Below are 13,005 nucleotides of genomic sequence, written 5' to 3'. Positions count from 1 at the left end.
ATGCCAAGCACTCTGTTCTTTCCTCAGAACCTCTACTTTTGCTTCTTCCTAGAACACCCTTCTGTGGTTCAGTTTCTTCATAAAGTATTAAATTTATAGAGCCTTAGAAACTCAATTTCCAGGTCTTTCCTTCAATGTCACTTAGAGAAGCCTTTCTTCACAGCCTGTATAAAATAGCAACATCCTCTCCTCCAACCCTCTCTTTCTGATTTCTCTCCATAGAATTTCCTGCCATAGTATATAGTTTCTTATATGTTTATTGTCTATTATTTCCTTCCACTAGAATACAAGCTCCAAAGGACTTGCATTTGTTTCCAGCATAAAGAACAGTGTCTGGCAAGTCATGCTCAGTAAACACATTTTTAAAAAATGAACGAATGAAAAAGTTGGGCATGTGTTCTTCCATTTGGTTCCACACCAGTATTGTGAGCACTTATCTCTTTATTTGCAACACTCCCAAAAGCTCCTTGAAGGAGGGTCTGTGTCATTTCTCAGAATCTTCAATATCTAGCATAGTAGGCACTCAATGACAAATGAAGTATTGGTATCTGATGAGTAAATGGTACCCCCAATAACATCCACTGGCAAATCAGTTTAACCATGGTTTGAATGCCTTATTTTAAAGGCTGTATTTACAGTTCATTTTGACTGATATTTAGCTGTGATATTTTTTTTTAAAAGTTAAATCTGCTCACCTGTATCTGCAGGTGTGTACATTTCAGCTACTAACTGGCAATAATGTAATTAAATGTTAACAAATCTAAAATATGGCTAAATCAATGGAAGGAGACAGAAGCCAGGGACAATGCGTTGAAGTCTGAAGTTTCCCTCTCGTGAATGTTGACACCAACAGTGATAACAATAGCTAATATATACTGGGCTCTTTCTAGGCGCCAGGCACAGTTCTTCACCCCCCTCCCTGCGCTTCAACAACCCTATGAGGTAGGTATCTCTACTAGATCCGTTTCGAGACAGAAAACTGGAAGACCAAAGAGCTTGCTCTCGGTCACAGTTAGTAAATGACGGATAAAACCCTGGGAATCTGGCTTTCAAAGACCCCAACCTTAAACTATTCGCGATACTGCCTCGCCTAAAGCCAAGCCGGCGAGGATAAGAAGGGAAGCAACAGCGGACCGCAGCTTATTGGGGAGTTTAAGTCAGCTGCAAGGCGGGCAGGCGTGGCACAGGATAAGTGATTTTTTCCCCTTAACTTTTCCAAGTATAATGTTAAACAAAACCAAATTGTTTTAGCACAGAACTACGTAATTTAAGAATATCAAACTACAGGTGCTCCCAACGCAGAAGTGGCCGCAGAGAACTTTCGAGCGCTCCCGGGGTCCCGGCCCAAAGGCGGGGAGGGGGCGCCTCCATTGGCCGGCCTCGCGGCATCACAGGAGCTTGTCATGCGCTGGGGCCGCCGCCGGCTTTCCACGCACCTGCCCTGCGCAGCCCTCCCAGGCGTTCTTTTGGAGGAGGGACTGCTGAGGAGTTTAGGTTTCGTTTTCCCTTATGGAAGGTCGATGTTCCCGGTGTAAATACGGAGTTGCCCTAAAGTGAGATCCGTGGGACTCCACTCAGTCCCCGAGAGCCCGGAACCACCGGTCGGAGCACCGCGTTCCCTTAGTGCCCTCATTAACGATCACTTCCGCCCACGGCTCTGGAATACCCGAGGCCCTTTGGCTGCGAACAAGGGGAAGGGCATTTCCGGTACCTGTTGCCACGGCGCCGGTCCAGTGGGCCTAAGGGGGCGAAGTCATTGGCGTCCTCTCCCCCCCTCTCCGGGGGTAGAGATGTCGGGGCTCAGCTACCCAGAGATGGAGGGCTGTCGTAACCTGCTCGGTCTATTGGACAACGACGAGATCATGGCCCTATGCGACACCATCACCAACCGCCTGGTGCAGCCTGAGGACCGCCAAGGTAAAGGTAGACCCTTCCCCCCAAGGGCGGCCGTCCCTCCCCAGGCCTCACCCGGCCCCCAGCTGGCGGGAGCGTGTGAGTGGAGGCCGTGGTAGGCCTCCTTCCCAGCCCGTCCGGGATTGCGCTTGTGCGGAACCCTCGGGAATCTCGGCCCCTATAGCTGCTCTGTTGCTTCAGATGCACGCTGAAAATGGCGCTGCTTCCAGGTTTTATCCTTTATACGTTGTGGGCAAACGCTGCTTGTTTCGAAGATGCAGAGTACGTGAATAGTGATTTTGTTTGTTTGTTTTTTGAAGATTTCCGGGGAGTCAGGGTGTTTTCCATTTTCAGTTTCGATCAGCTGAGGCGTGTCAGCCGCTGCTCATTTTCTTCAAGCTTAGGGGAGGATATCATAAACACTTTTTATCAGTCTGCTGCGTAAAACAACTACTGTGATAAAAGAGCTGATAGGATGAATCCATGTCTCTTTTTGGATCCAAAGTTTTTCAGAGATGATTCTGTGTACTAGGACTACATTACTTTCAGAGCCAAATAAACATTTCGGTAGAGTAGATTTCATGGATTATAAATATTCAGTCTGGTTGCAATGTAATGAGGAGCTTAAGCATTTATGATTTTGTATATTACCTGGCTAGTTTTAGTTTAAATTTGCTGAATTTTAGTTTAAAATGAGAAAATGTCCGCCTCCTGTATTAGCATATGACTTAAGTATCTACAAAAGAGTCTGCCTTTTAAAACTTTCTCTGCTTTTAACATTTCCGCCATTTAAGGTCATTCATTTGAAAGTGAACCAAGAACACTAAATGAATAAATTTCTAAGAATTTAGACTGAAAATAATTTTAGACTTAATGTAGTTCTTTGGCATTTATATATTTTACATGCTAATCGCCTTCTAACAGTCTTGGTGAATGTGAATTTAAAATTGTAATAGATAAAATTGCTGAATTTAATTGATGGTGGATCCAAAAGCAAACAAGAAACGAAACTACCCAGTACAAAAATGTTAAATGATTTGAAGTCATTTCTCAGAGAGGAAAAAATAATAAGCATATTGAAAGATACTCAACATCTTTAGAAAGCAATGAAATGAAAACCAAAACTACATGGTGTCTTTCATATGTACCAAGTTGGCAAAAACTAAATGTAAAAACTTCAAGTGTTGTTGATCTTGTGAAGTATGTCGTTGATAACTACTGAAGGAGTGTAAATTAGAACTAGTACTTTGGAAAACAAGTTCTATATTATCTCCTAAAATGGAAGGTTACTTACCTGAGCTTCTCAAACTTGAGTGTGCCTATGTGTCCCTCAGTGATCTTGTTAAAATGCAGATTCTGATTCAGTGGTTTTGGAGTGGGCCCAGAAATTCCACATTTCTAACAAGCTCCAGGTGATGCTCATGCTGCTTGCCCCTCTGGGCTGGGAGACAAGTGTGGAAGTGTCCAAAGTAATAGTATTTGTAATTGGATACACATAATAAAAGTCTATAAACAAAAGGATAGATACCTTGTGGTATAGTCTATAATTACCTATGGTACAGCTCTGAAAATGAATTAACTACAGCTGTGTCTGTCCACATAGATTAATCTCAGAAACATTAAAAGTTAATTATAGAAGACTATATATATTGATGGATTAGATTTATAGAACATTCAAAGAAATACCCAACTATATTTTGTAGGGATACATAGTTATGCTGTACAACTCTAAAGAAAATCGAGGGAATTCTCCGGTGGTCCAGTGGTTAGGACTCTGAGCTTCCACTGCTGGGGGGCCCTGGTTCGATCCCTGGTCAGGGAACTAAGATCCCGCAAGCCCCGCAGAGTGGCCAAACAAAAAAGAAAAAGAAAAAGAAAAAAAGAAAAAAGAAAAGAAAATCGAGGGAATGATAAAATTTTGGAGAGTAGCTACATGTGAGGTGAGCGAGGAGAGAGAGGGAATAGCATCAAGTAGGGAGAGGTAAAATGAGGGCCTCAAAGATACCAGTAATTCCTGTGTCTTAAGCTGTGTCGTGTGTATGTAGGAGTTCATTTTATTACCATTCTGTATACCTCACATATGTAAAAATCATCTTTAGTCTGTTGTTTAATAGAAGTTCTTTAAAATTAAAAGTCTTCGTTCTGCCATTTCTTAGAAGTATGATTGTTGATACCTCATGTATCCCTGACTTTCGTTATCTGTAGAGTGAGGAGATTGAAAAGTATTGTAATTTTACCTATATTTTAGGGATTGTAAATGAATTTAGTTCCATTGACCTTATTAAAATTTTTTCTTCTCTTATTCAAATTTTTTCTGAAAATACAACCATTCTTTAAAAGAAAATGCTTAAATTCACAATCTCGTATGAGAAGTGAAAGGAAGGAGGAATTTTAGGTGGGGAAATTTATAGTTTAAAGAAATTTTTTTAAAATCCAAAACCTGACAACCCACTTCCTGGTTTTTAGAAATGATAACCATCTTATACAAAAGCAATAATGCCATGACAAGAGTTTATAAATATTATTTGATAGAGTTTCTGCTGACCCTGGACAAATTTACAAGTGACTCATGATTTTCTATTAATCTTCATAATTTTCTTTTAGATGCTATTCGTGCAATATTAGTGTACAGTCAAAGTGTAGAAGAACTTCTGAGGCGGAAAAAAGTCCACCGAGAAATCATATTTAAGTACTTGGCAACACAGGGGGTTATTATACCTCCAGCTACTGAAAAACACAGTCTTATTCAGCATGCAAAGGATTACTGGAAAAAGCAGTCACAACTGAAATTGAAGGAAACGCCAGAGCCAGTTAAGACAGAGAACATTAGACTCTTTGAACAGGTAAAACAGACCTTATAGTCATATCCTGAACTGTAGTTCTGTGTAAAAATCTTTAGATAATCCTAGATCTGGAATGATGTGGTTAATGTTCTTTTTTTTTTATAATTTTAGCTTTACTTTCTATCTTTTGCATCCTAAAGAAAGAGCAGTAAAGCACCTGAGACAAAGTATTTTTGATATTTAGTAATGTATACGTAATATTCTATTGATTTGTGAGAAAAAATGTTTTGTATCCCTTTATCAAATGGGGACTATTGATTTTTAAAAAGAATGGATAGACTACAGGATCAATTTAATTTTAATTTAGCCTCTGGTTCTCCAATTTCTTTTTTCCACTTTAGAAGAATGCTGTTGTAAGCCCTTTCTCATTTTGAAGACTTGCTTTGGTATTAAATTGCAAAAATTTCATGAAAGAAACTTAAATTTTTTTATTTGTTAGCTAGAAAAAAATCCTGTTTTAGTAATTTCCTCCAGCTGACATTGGCTGTTCGTATTTCTTTTTATCTCCACTGTACATTTTAAATATTGTGTGAATATTTAAATATCGATTGAACCTTTAGGTAACTTGCAGTTTTTGAACTACATACCCACATTGAATTAATGGTATTTTACAGTGAGAGAGGTTTGCCTTCACATTAGGAAAGGAACTTCTAAGCCTTCCTTAATGTACTGAAAAGAATGTTGACTTTAAAATCATATAGATGTGACTTCATATTAGGGTCTGCTGTATACTAGCTGTAAATGAGCAAGTAAGGACCTTTGTGAGCCTTGTTTATAAAACGGGCATAATGATAATATCTGTGTCATAAAGCTTGTGGAGAAAGAAGGAAATAGCACTTAAGTGCCAAGCACAGTGCCCAGTACATTCAGTAATAGCACGTGCCCAGTAAATACAAGATCTTTCACCATCTAGATGAGGTACTATGCTCTGGAATACACTGTTGAATAAAATCTAGCCTATCAGGTGTATTTTTGCAATATTCATTTTGGAAAGAAATAGTATAAAATAATCCCAATCATAGAAAATAAGCTATTTCAATCATATTAGAAGTGTCTGTTTAAAGACGTGTTTATTATAAACTTTGCTGCATATAAAATATACCACAGTGAAGTGTATTCATTTAAAGCATACAGTTTGAAAGTTTTGACAAATAACACACCTGTGAAATCACTGCCACAGTCAAGAGAAAATGCTTATGTAAATCCTTATTACTGGCTCTTAATTCATGCTGATATTTTAAGAGACTTTGAACCTTAATTTCTTAGAGGAATTTTCAGAAGTTTAAGCTGAGAAATTCTAAAATGACCTCCCCTTTTTGAGAAATAATTTACTGTGCAAGATCGGTTCAGTGAGTTCACAGGTAGTTCATTTCCTTTCTGCTATAATTAGTACCTTAAAAGTTAGCTATGAAACAGGCAAGATAGAAAATAGATACAAGAATTAACGTTGGTTTTATTAATCAACAGGAGAAAGAAGATAAAAAAGCTGAAAAGGTTGATTTTCGTCGATTAGGTGAAGAATTCTGTCACTGGTTCTTTGAACTTCTTAATTCTCAGAATCCTCTTCTGGGACCACCTCAAGATGAATGGGGGCCACAGCACTTCTGGCATGATGTCAAGCTTAGGTTTTATTACAACACAACTGAACAAAATGTGATAGACTACCATGGAGCAGAAATTGTGAGCCTTCGTCTGCTGTCACTAGTGAAAGAAGAATATCTTTTTCTCAGTCCCAACCTAGATTCCCATGGACTGAAATGTGCTTCTTCTCCCCATGGTCTAGTTATGGTTGGAGTTGCTGGGACTGTCCACCGAGGGAACACTTGTTTGGGCATTTTTGAACAAATTTTTGGACTCATCCGCTGCCCTTTTGTGGAGAATACTTGGAAAATCAAACTTATCAACCTGAGAATTATTGGAGAGAGTTCCCTTGCTCCTGGAACATTAATGAAACCAGCTATTACATTTGAACCAAGTGATCTAGAAGCCTTTTATAATGTAAACACTTTGTGTGGTCCAGTGAAGGATGACTCAATGTAAGGCAGGCATTGGATAGTGAGACTGGAGACCAAACTTTATCTAGTGGAAATGAGGCACTTTGAACAAAAGAGAACTAATTTTACCTAACCCTTGAAGCATTGAGTACTATATTGTCAGTCTGAAAAATGTTCTATACAGAAATTCTTCCAAATACTACATCAGTAATGTCTAAGTGATTTCAGATTCAGGGATTGACGTATTTTAGTTGAAATGTCTTTCTTGACTACAGGCTAACATATTATGTGAACACTTGCCTCTTTCTACTTGAGTTGCAGCAAATGTTCTGAAGGCTTCATGCAATTCATCAAATAAATCCCACTTTAGATGTTGTAACTAACTGTGTGCCTTAGAAACCAGTTAATATTTTCATTTTACTTGGTGGATATTCTGCTAATATCTGTACTTGTCATGGGGGAAAAAATTAATAGTGTTCAAGGCTTCCCCTTTTAATTTTCTCATTTACTTTTGTCTGAATCTGGGTAATTTTACAAATGCATCTCATGACAGTATTGCTTAAAAAATACAAATTTTAGAGATGTTTACTATAAACTCAGTAAATGAGTAAGCTCACTTTCTAAAATGAGTAAACTCTCATTTTAGAAAACTTGAATGACATTCTTATACAAAAAGTCCAGTAATTTAGCTGGTGGAAAAAAATTTAATTTGCCTTTTAAAATATTTGAGGAACATTTTTCAGAGTTATCTGCTGTTGTCCAAGCTAAGTATCTTAAAATCTGCAACACTTTCTGAACAATTTTGGGCAATGATAAGTGCTGTTCTCAAAAACAGACTTTTTTCTTTATCTAAAGTTTCAGCTAACAGTTTTATAGAGCATTTATTGTAATAGCATATAAAGGAAACATACTATTGAAATTTTTTTAAAAGGTTTGCCCAGTTCCTAATTTAAATGAGTTACTCTGTTTTCTCTTGAATGATTGTAGAAGAGGTGACAAAAAAAAAAATTAATACATATATTGAGATATACTCCCACATCATGAATTAAAATTATTAGGATTTTTTTAACCTCTTAATTTGTTTTACTAGATTTGAGTTACAAGGTTAAGTTGCCAGATTACACAGTTGGTTTCAAGTTTAAATTCCTCATCACCCAGCAGCTACTTGCTGAATCTGAATTTAATTAGTAATTTTAATTTACAAAAATGCCATTTGGAAAAAATTCAACTGGGAAATGTGATGAGGTATTGTTCATATTAATTTTTTTAACTTTAACTCTGCTCATGATCATCTAGGGTAACTGATAAAATTTTGGAAGCAGGAGGAAAAAATTGATCTTTTTTTTTTAGTCCTATGCCTCTTACGTTACGAGGAGTACAAATTGATGTGTCCTAAAATAAGAACTTAATAAAGGAGGGAAATCCCTTTTTCTGCTGTAAGAATAGTTTTTTGTTTAGATTTAAACCCGTTATCTTTTTCTTTAAGTTTGAAGTATCATTATAACATGTAATCGATAAATATCCAAAGTAAAGGATAAAATTTGAAATTATTCCCATCTGTTTTCTTTGTGCTATTGATGTCAAGTACTGCAGAAATAATACCAAAGATGCTCAGGACGGGCAGAAATTACCTGTAGATATGTTCAGTATTGAATTTTTGAATGTGTAATGCTCAAGGAAGGCTGTAATCTGCATGTTCTTTTAATCACCCTTAAAAATGTGAAATCTTTCCAATAGACCAAATGAGAATTACAGCTATATTTTATTCCCTTTGAATCCCCACAGCTGGGCACACAGTAGGACCTAATGTCTAAGTGAATGGGTGAATGAATGAGCAAAAGAAGCTTATATACTTTATAAAAGACTTTTTTGCATGTAGATTTTGCCTTTGGTTCTAGTCATTAGTGGTGGTTTTGGGGTTATATCATGTTTGACTTTAATACGTGAATACACAAACTTTTAGACCCCAAACTAAGATTTAGGATAAAATTTTAACTTTCCATTAAAATTTACTGACTTCCAAAAGCCCAAGGTCAGAGTAGGATATACTGGAGGGCCCTAAGATACCTAGAAACCATTATAAGGGAAGTGTATATACTTGCTGTTCAGAGAAAGAAGACCTAGTAGAACTGAAATTTGCTCATGAAGCTTAAAGCTTGGTCAGGCCTTTGAGAAGGTCCAAAAGCACAGTGCAGATTGAACGCTACTTTTACTACCACTCACTACTCTGTTTATGTTAGGGAATAGTAGACACTACAGCTTTGTCTCTTACTTCATTATACTCAGCTGGTATTTATGAAGTTTGTGGAGTCAAGTAGTAAAGAATACAACTAACTCCACACATAATTCATAGTAATTGGGTGGTCAAACCAGGGGACACCCGGTCTTTATTTACTGGAGGCTGATTTGCTATAGCTAACAGTATACATCAATATCCTTTTTTGTTAAAAACTTAATAGTTGTATTGGGATGTTTTACTAATATCCAGAATACTGAGAAACGTATTTCATGTGTCTTACTAAAATACCAAATAATAGAAAAAAAGCCATATCTAATTTATTAAATCAACTTGAAAATGGCAAACACAGGAAAACATTCTTGGGTTTTCAGAAAGGCAACATTTTTATGCTAAAGGAAGGCTAGTTACCTAGTCCCAGTAAGAAATTGTAATAGCACCCCAGAAAAGGATTTAAAGAATAATGGTGTAACTAAATGAGATAATCAGAAACACTGTGTTATAACAAAATGGCTCTTGTGGCTTAAAAGTTCATAAAAATGAGTGAACCATACCTTGATGTTTTTCTCAGCATCTATTTTCACAAATTTAGATGCCCTTTTCACTGTTTTTTTGGGTTGCAGGGGATGGTCATTGACCTTTTGAAAAAGAGAGCCATATTCTTTCTAGAAAAAATATGTTTGCATATAGTATTACAATTTTTGCATATTTCATTGAGTTCTTGGACTTTCCTGAAGCACATCTGTGAGTCCTAACAGGGATCCTTATGCTCCATATTCAAATCCTGCCGTAATAATTTTATTTCCCCCAGACTACTTACTCTACTGTATTAAAAATTAAAATTATTTTTAGAAACTTTTGTGCCCTTGCCAGAGTCCTTAAGCTAGAGGACTGAATCTTACTAATGAAAGAATAATCTCTAGAAAGTCTGTCAGTTTACAATAGTTGTTTGTATCTTGTTTTTCAATAGATGTTAGATATTAAGGCAAAACCTACTGCAGTACTGTCAAGTGAAACATTAATGCAGAATTTATTTTATTTGGACAAGACAAGTTCAATGAACATGCTTTGGAGAAAGTCATAAAAATGTGAAAAAAATATTATGTTCTCATGATCTTTACAAAATTTATCCTAAGGAGATGTTTATTTGGTAATGATTGCGTATTGCTAATTCTAATGAAAGATTTTAAAAATACGAACATTTCTTCTGAAGGGTCTATATTTGTGATCAGCTCCCTCCCCCTCTCCTCCCCAACCCTATTTATAACCTTTGTATATAGCCAGTTTGAAGGTACACAGCCCAGCTGTAATGCTGGGAAACAAGACTTACGGACCTGGGTTCTCTTCAAGTTTATATGCATATATTTATTGAGCATCTACAATCTGTAAGTCACTGAATCAAGCGTAAGATAAAATAATACATCAATAAGTTGATTTACCTCAACTTCTCATGTTGAATTCAAATCTCAGTCTCTGGGTTTAGATGTCTTAAAGTGAGAACTACATTAGGCCCTTTGCTAGAGTTGGAAGGAAAATAATTTCAGAACTGTGTCAGAGTGCACTAAATCCTTTCAGCTTTACTTTTTCTAGTTTGAACCTTTCCTGTAGTCTTTCAGTAAAGTGTTAATATTAAAATTGAGTATGATGTTTACTGTGAGTTATAATGTACTCCAAAATATTAAACCAGAAACTCCAGAGTTACTTCTGTTAGTCATGTAATGTTAATAGAATCACTGGCCTTAATCTTATTTACCTTTTCAGTGAGTCATTTAGTGAGGGTTCTTTGGTTAGCAGTTTTCACCTTCAGTTTTTAGGCACCCTAAATCTCAAGTATGAAATTAGTTATATTTCAATTAATGGATTGAAGGATTGAAGGAATCTCCTGCTGTCCACTGCCAACTGTGTTACTTGTCTGCTGTGATGTTTTCTGAACAAAAAATCAGTAACTACTTAGGAAAGCCTTTTTGCTTGAAGCATTTAGTTTCATAAACTTGCATTAGTCTTTTCTGTCTCTGATCTTTTACTATACTAATTGTGCTCAAGTTGTTACGTGTAAGGTACTTTTGCCTCCCTAAGTACTTCCTAGAACTTGTGATTCCTACTTATTTCTCAGTCTTTTCCCCACTGGGCTTTGCACAGGATAAATAATTCCTACATTTGGGGTGCTTATTATATGGCAGTTACTTTTTTGTGCATGTTTCCTGTATTAATTCATTTAATCCTGTGGACAGCTGTCAGTCTTTAACAGGGTTGAAGTAACTTCCTGAGCTTTCATAGCTGATGGTAGAGCCTAGATTTAAACCCAGGTTTTAGAGCCTGAGAGCCAAGTGGTAACTAACTACTACACATACTGCCTCTCATCTCCAGTAAGTTTTTTTTGTTTTTTTCGCTGCGCTGTGAGGCATGCGGGATTTTCTTTCCCGACCAGGGCTTGAACCCGAGCCCCCTGCGGTGGAAGCTAGGAGTCTTAACCACTGGACCGCCAGGGCAGTCCCTACAGTAGGTTTTTGATGAATCCTTTTTGACTTATTGTCATTTGCTGGCACTTATTTCCAAAGCAAAGATGCCTTTGAGTTGTTTATCTGGATTAGGTAGGAGTGTTAACGCATACTGCATCCTTTTGTAATTATACCTCTTAAGTTGATTGTTTAGTGATATAAAACCACTTGGAGGAAAGATAATGTTCATGTATGACAGTATTACTTATGAAAAAGAATAAACTGGGTAATTGGGAAATCAAAAAAAGTATGTAACAATTTATATCAAATTTCTTAAACTCACTGTATTACCACAATCTCTGGTTCTCTTTCCTTCCTCTTTGACACCCTTGTGCTTTCGGCCTCAGAAATAGTCTTTGTTTCACACGTTCAGTTTCTTGCCACATCTGGATGTAGCATATCTGCAGTATTTTCTATTTCAGCTGCTGTAATTAGACCCTCTTTACCTAAACCTTGACTTATATAATAATTTATTTCTTTGCTTTAATATTTCTTGCATATTTGTGACATTAAACTTCCTTAAAGTACTACAGCTTTCATCATATCTTCCATGCTCAGAAATTTCATTGGTGTTACATTACCTCCAAAATAAAGTCCGGATTTCGTAATCTGCTTTTTATCACTATTTAGCTTTGATTCCATTCATTTTCACACATTGTTTGATCCAGCCAACATCTATTGCTAGTCTTTGTATTTATCTTGTGCTTACTTAGCCCTTTGCTTTTACTGGCAAGTATCCAAAGTTGTAGAATTTAATTTTTTTGTTGTTGCAGACAGTCTAAAATATTGTAGAAAGAAAAGGACCCTGATAGAAATGGAGTTTAAAAACTAAAAATTTCTCAAGAAGTCAAGCGTTTTATCTCTTTAGGAGTTTTGTGTACATTGTCTAGATTAATCTTTCCCCAGGTTTTGCATGGCTGCTTCATTTTCATCTTTGAGGATTTGGCTTAAATGTTTTCTCCTAAGTGGACTCTCTTGTTAATATTTATCAGAGCACCTCGTTTCAGTTTTAGCACTTTAGTTATTATTGCTAATTTATGAATTTCCCCTACTAAGATTTTAAGCTGAGAGCAGGGACTGGTTTACTTTTCATTGTACTTCCACTGCTTTGCACAGAGACAAGGTATTCAATAATGTTTATTAAAGATATAAGTAAGGGAACAAATGCTAGTTTTTATTCAGAGCCTTATATATTTCTAGTCCTCTGCCTATCTGCTAAAGACAATACCTAGCATATATATTAGGTACTCAGTAAATACTTGTTCAATGAATAAAGCCAAAGTTATTTTTGTGAATAATGACATATGAACTCAAATCAACAATACTCTTTGGTAGATAGTATTATTAAAGTCTTATGCTTTTGTAAAAGATGAAGAAACTGAAGCCCAAAAAGTCAAGTAATGTGCTGAAGTTAACGTAGTTTTGTTGTAGAGATTTTTTGCCTCTGGCTTTTTTTTTTTTGGTTTGTTTTATTTTCTTTTTAAACTACAAAGCCTATTTTTTTCTCGCACTTTATTTCCAGTCTGACTTTTGCTACTCCC

At 36.4% G+C, this 13,005-nt stretch overlaps 1 protein-coding gene across 1 annotated transcript; it reads left to right on the top strand.

Annotated features, from left to right (window-relative positions):
* Nucleotides 1-1,241: 1,241 nt before the first annotated feature.
* On the top strand, nt 1,242-12,089 carry C4H3orf38 (chromosome 4 C3orf38 homolog). The gene is made up of 3 exons (XM_036850746.1): nt 1,242-1,917; nt 4,498-4,736; nt 6,204-12,089. Exons 1-3 carry the CDS (start codon nt 1,791-1,793, stop codon nt 6,774-6,776), a joined length of 939 nt encoding a protein of 312 aa, XP_036706641.1. The 5' UTR covers nt 1,242-1,790; the 3' UTR covers nt 6,777-12,089.
* Nucleotides 12,090-13,005: the final 916 nt, after the last annotated feature.

This window comes from Balaenoptera musculus, chromosome 4 (assembly GCF_009873245.2).
Source record: "Balaenoptera musculus isolate JJ_BM4_2016_0621 chromosome 4, mBalMus1.pri.v3, whole genome shotgun sequence".
Lineage (NCBI taxonomy): Eukaryota > Metazoa > Chordata > Mammalia > Artiodactyla > Balaenopteridae > Balaenoptera > Balaenoptera musculus.
This window is presented reverse-complemented; position numbering and strand designations above follow the sequence as displayed.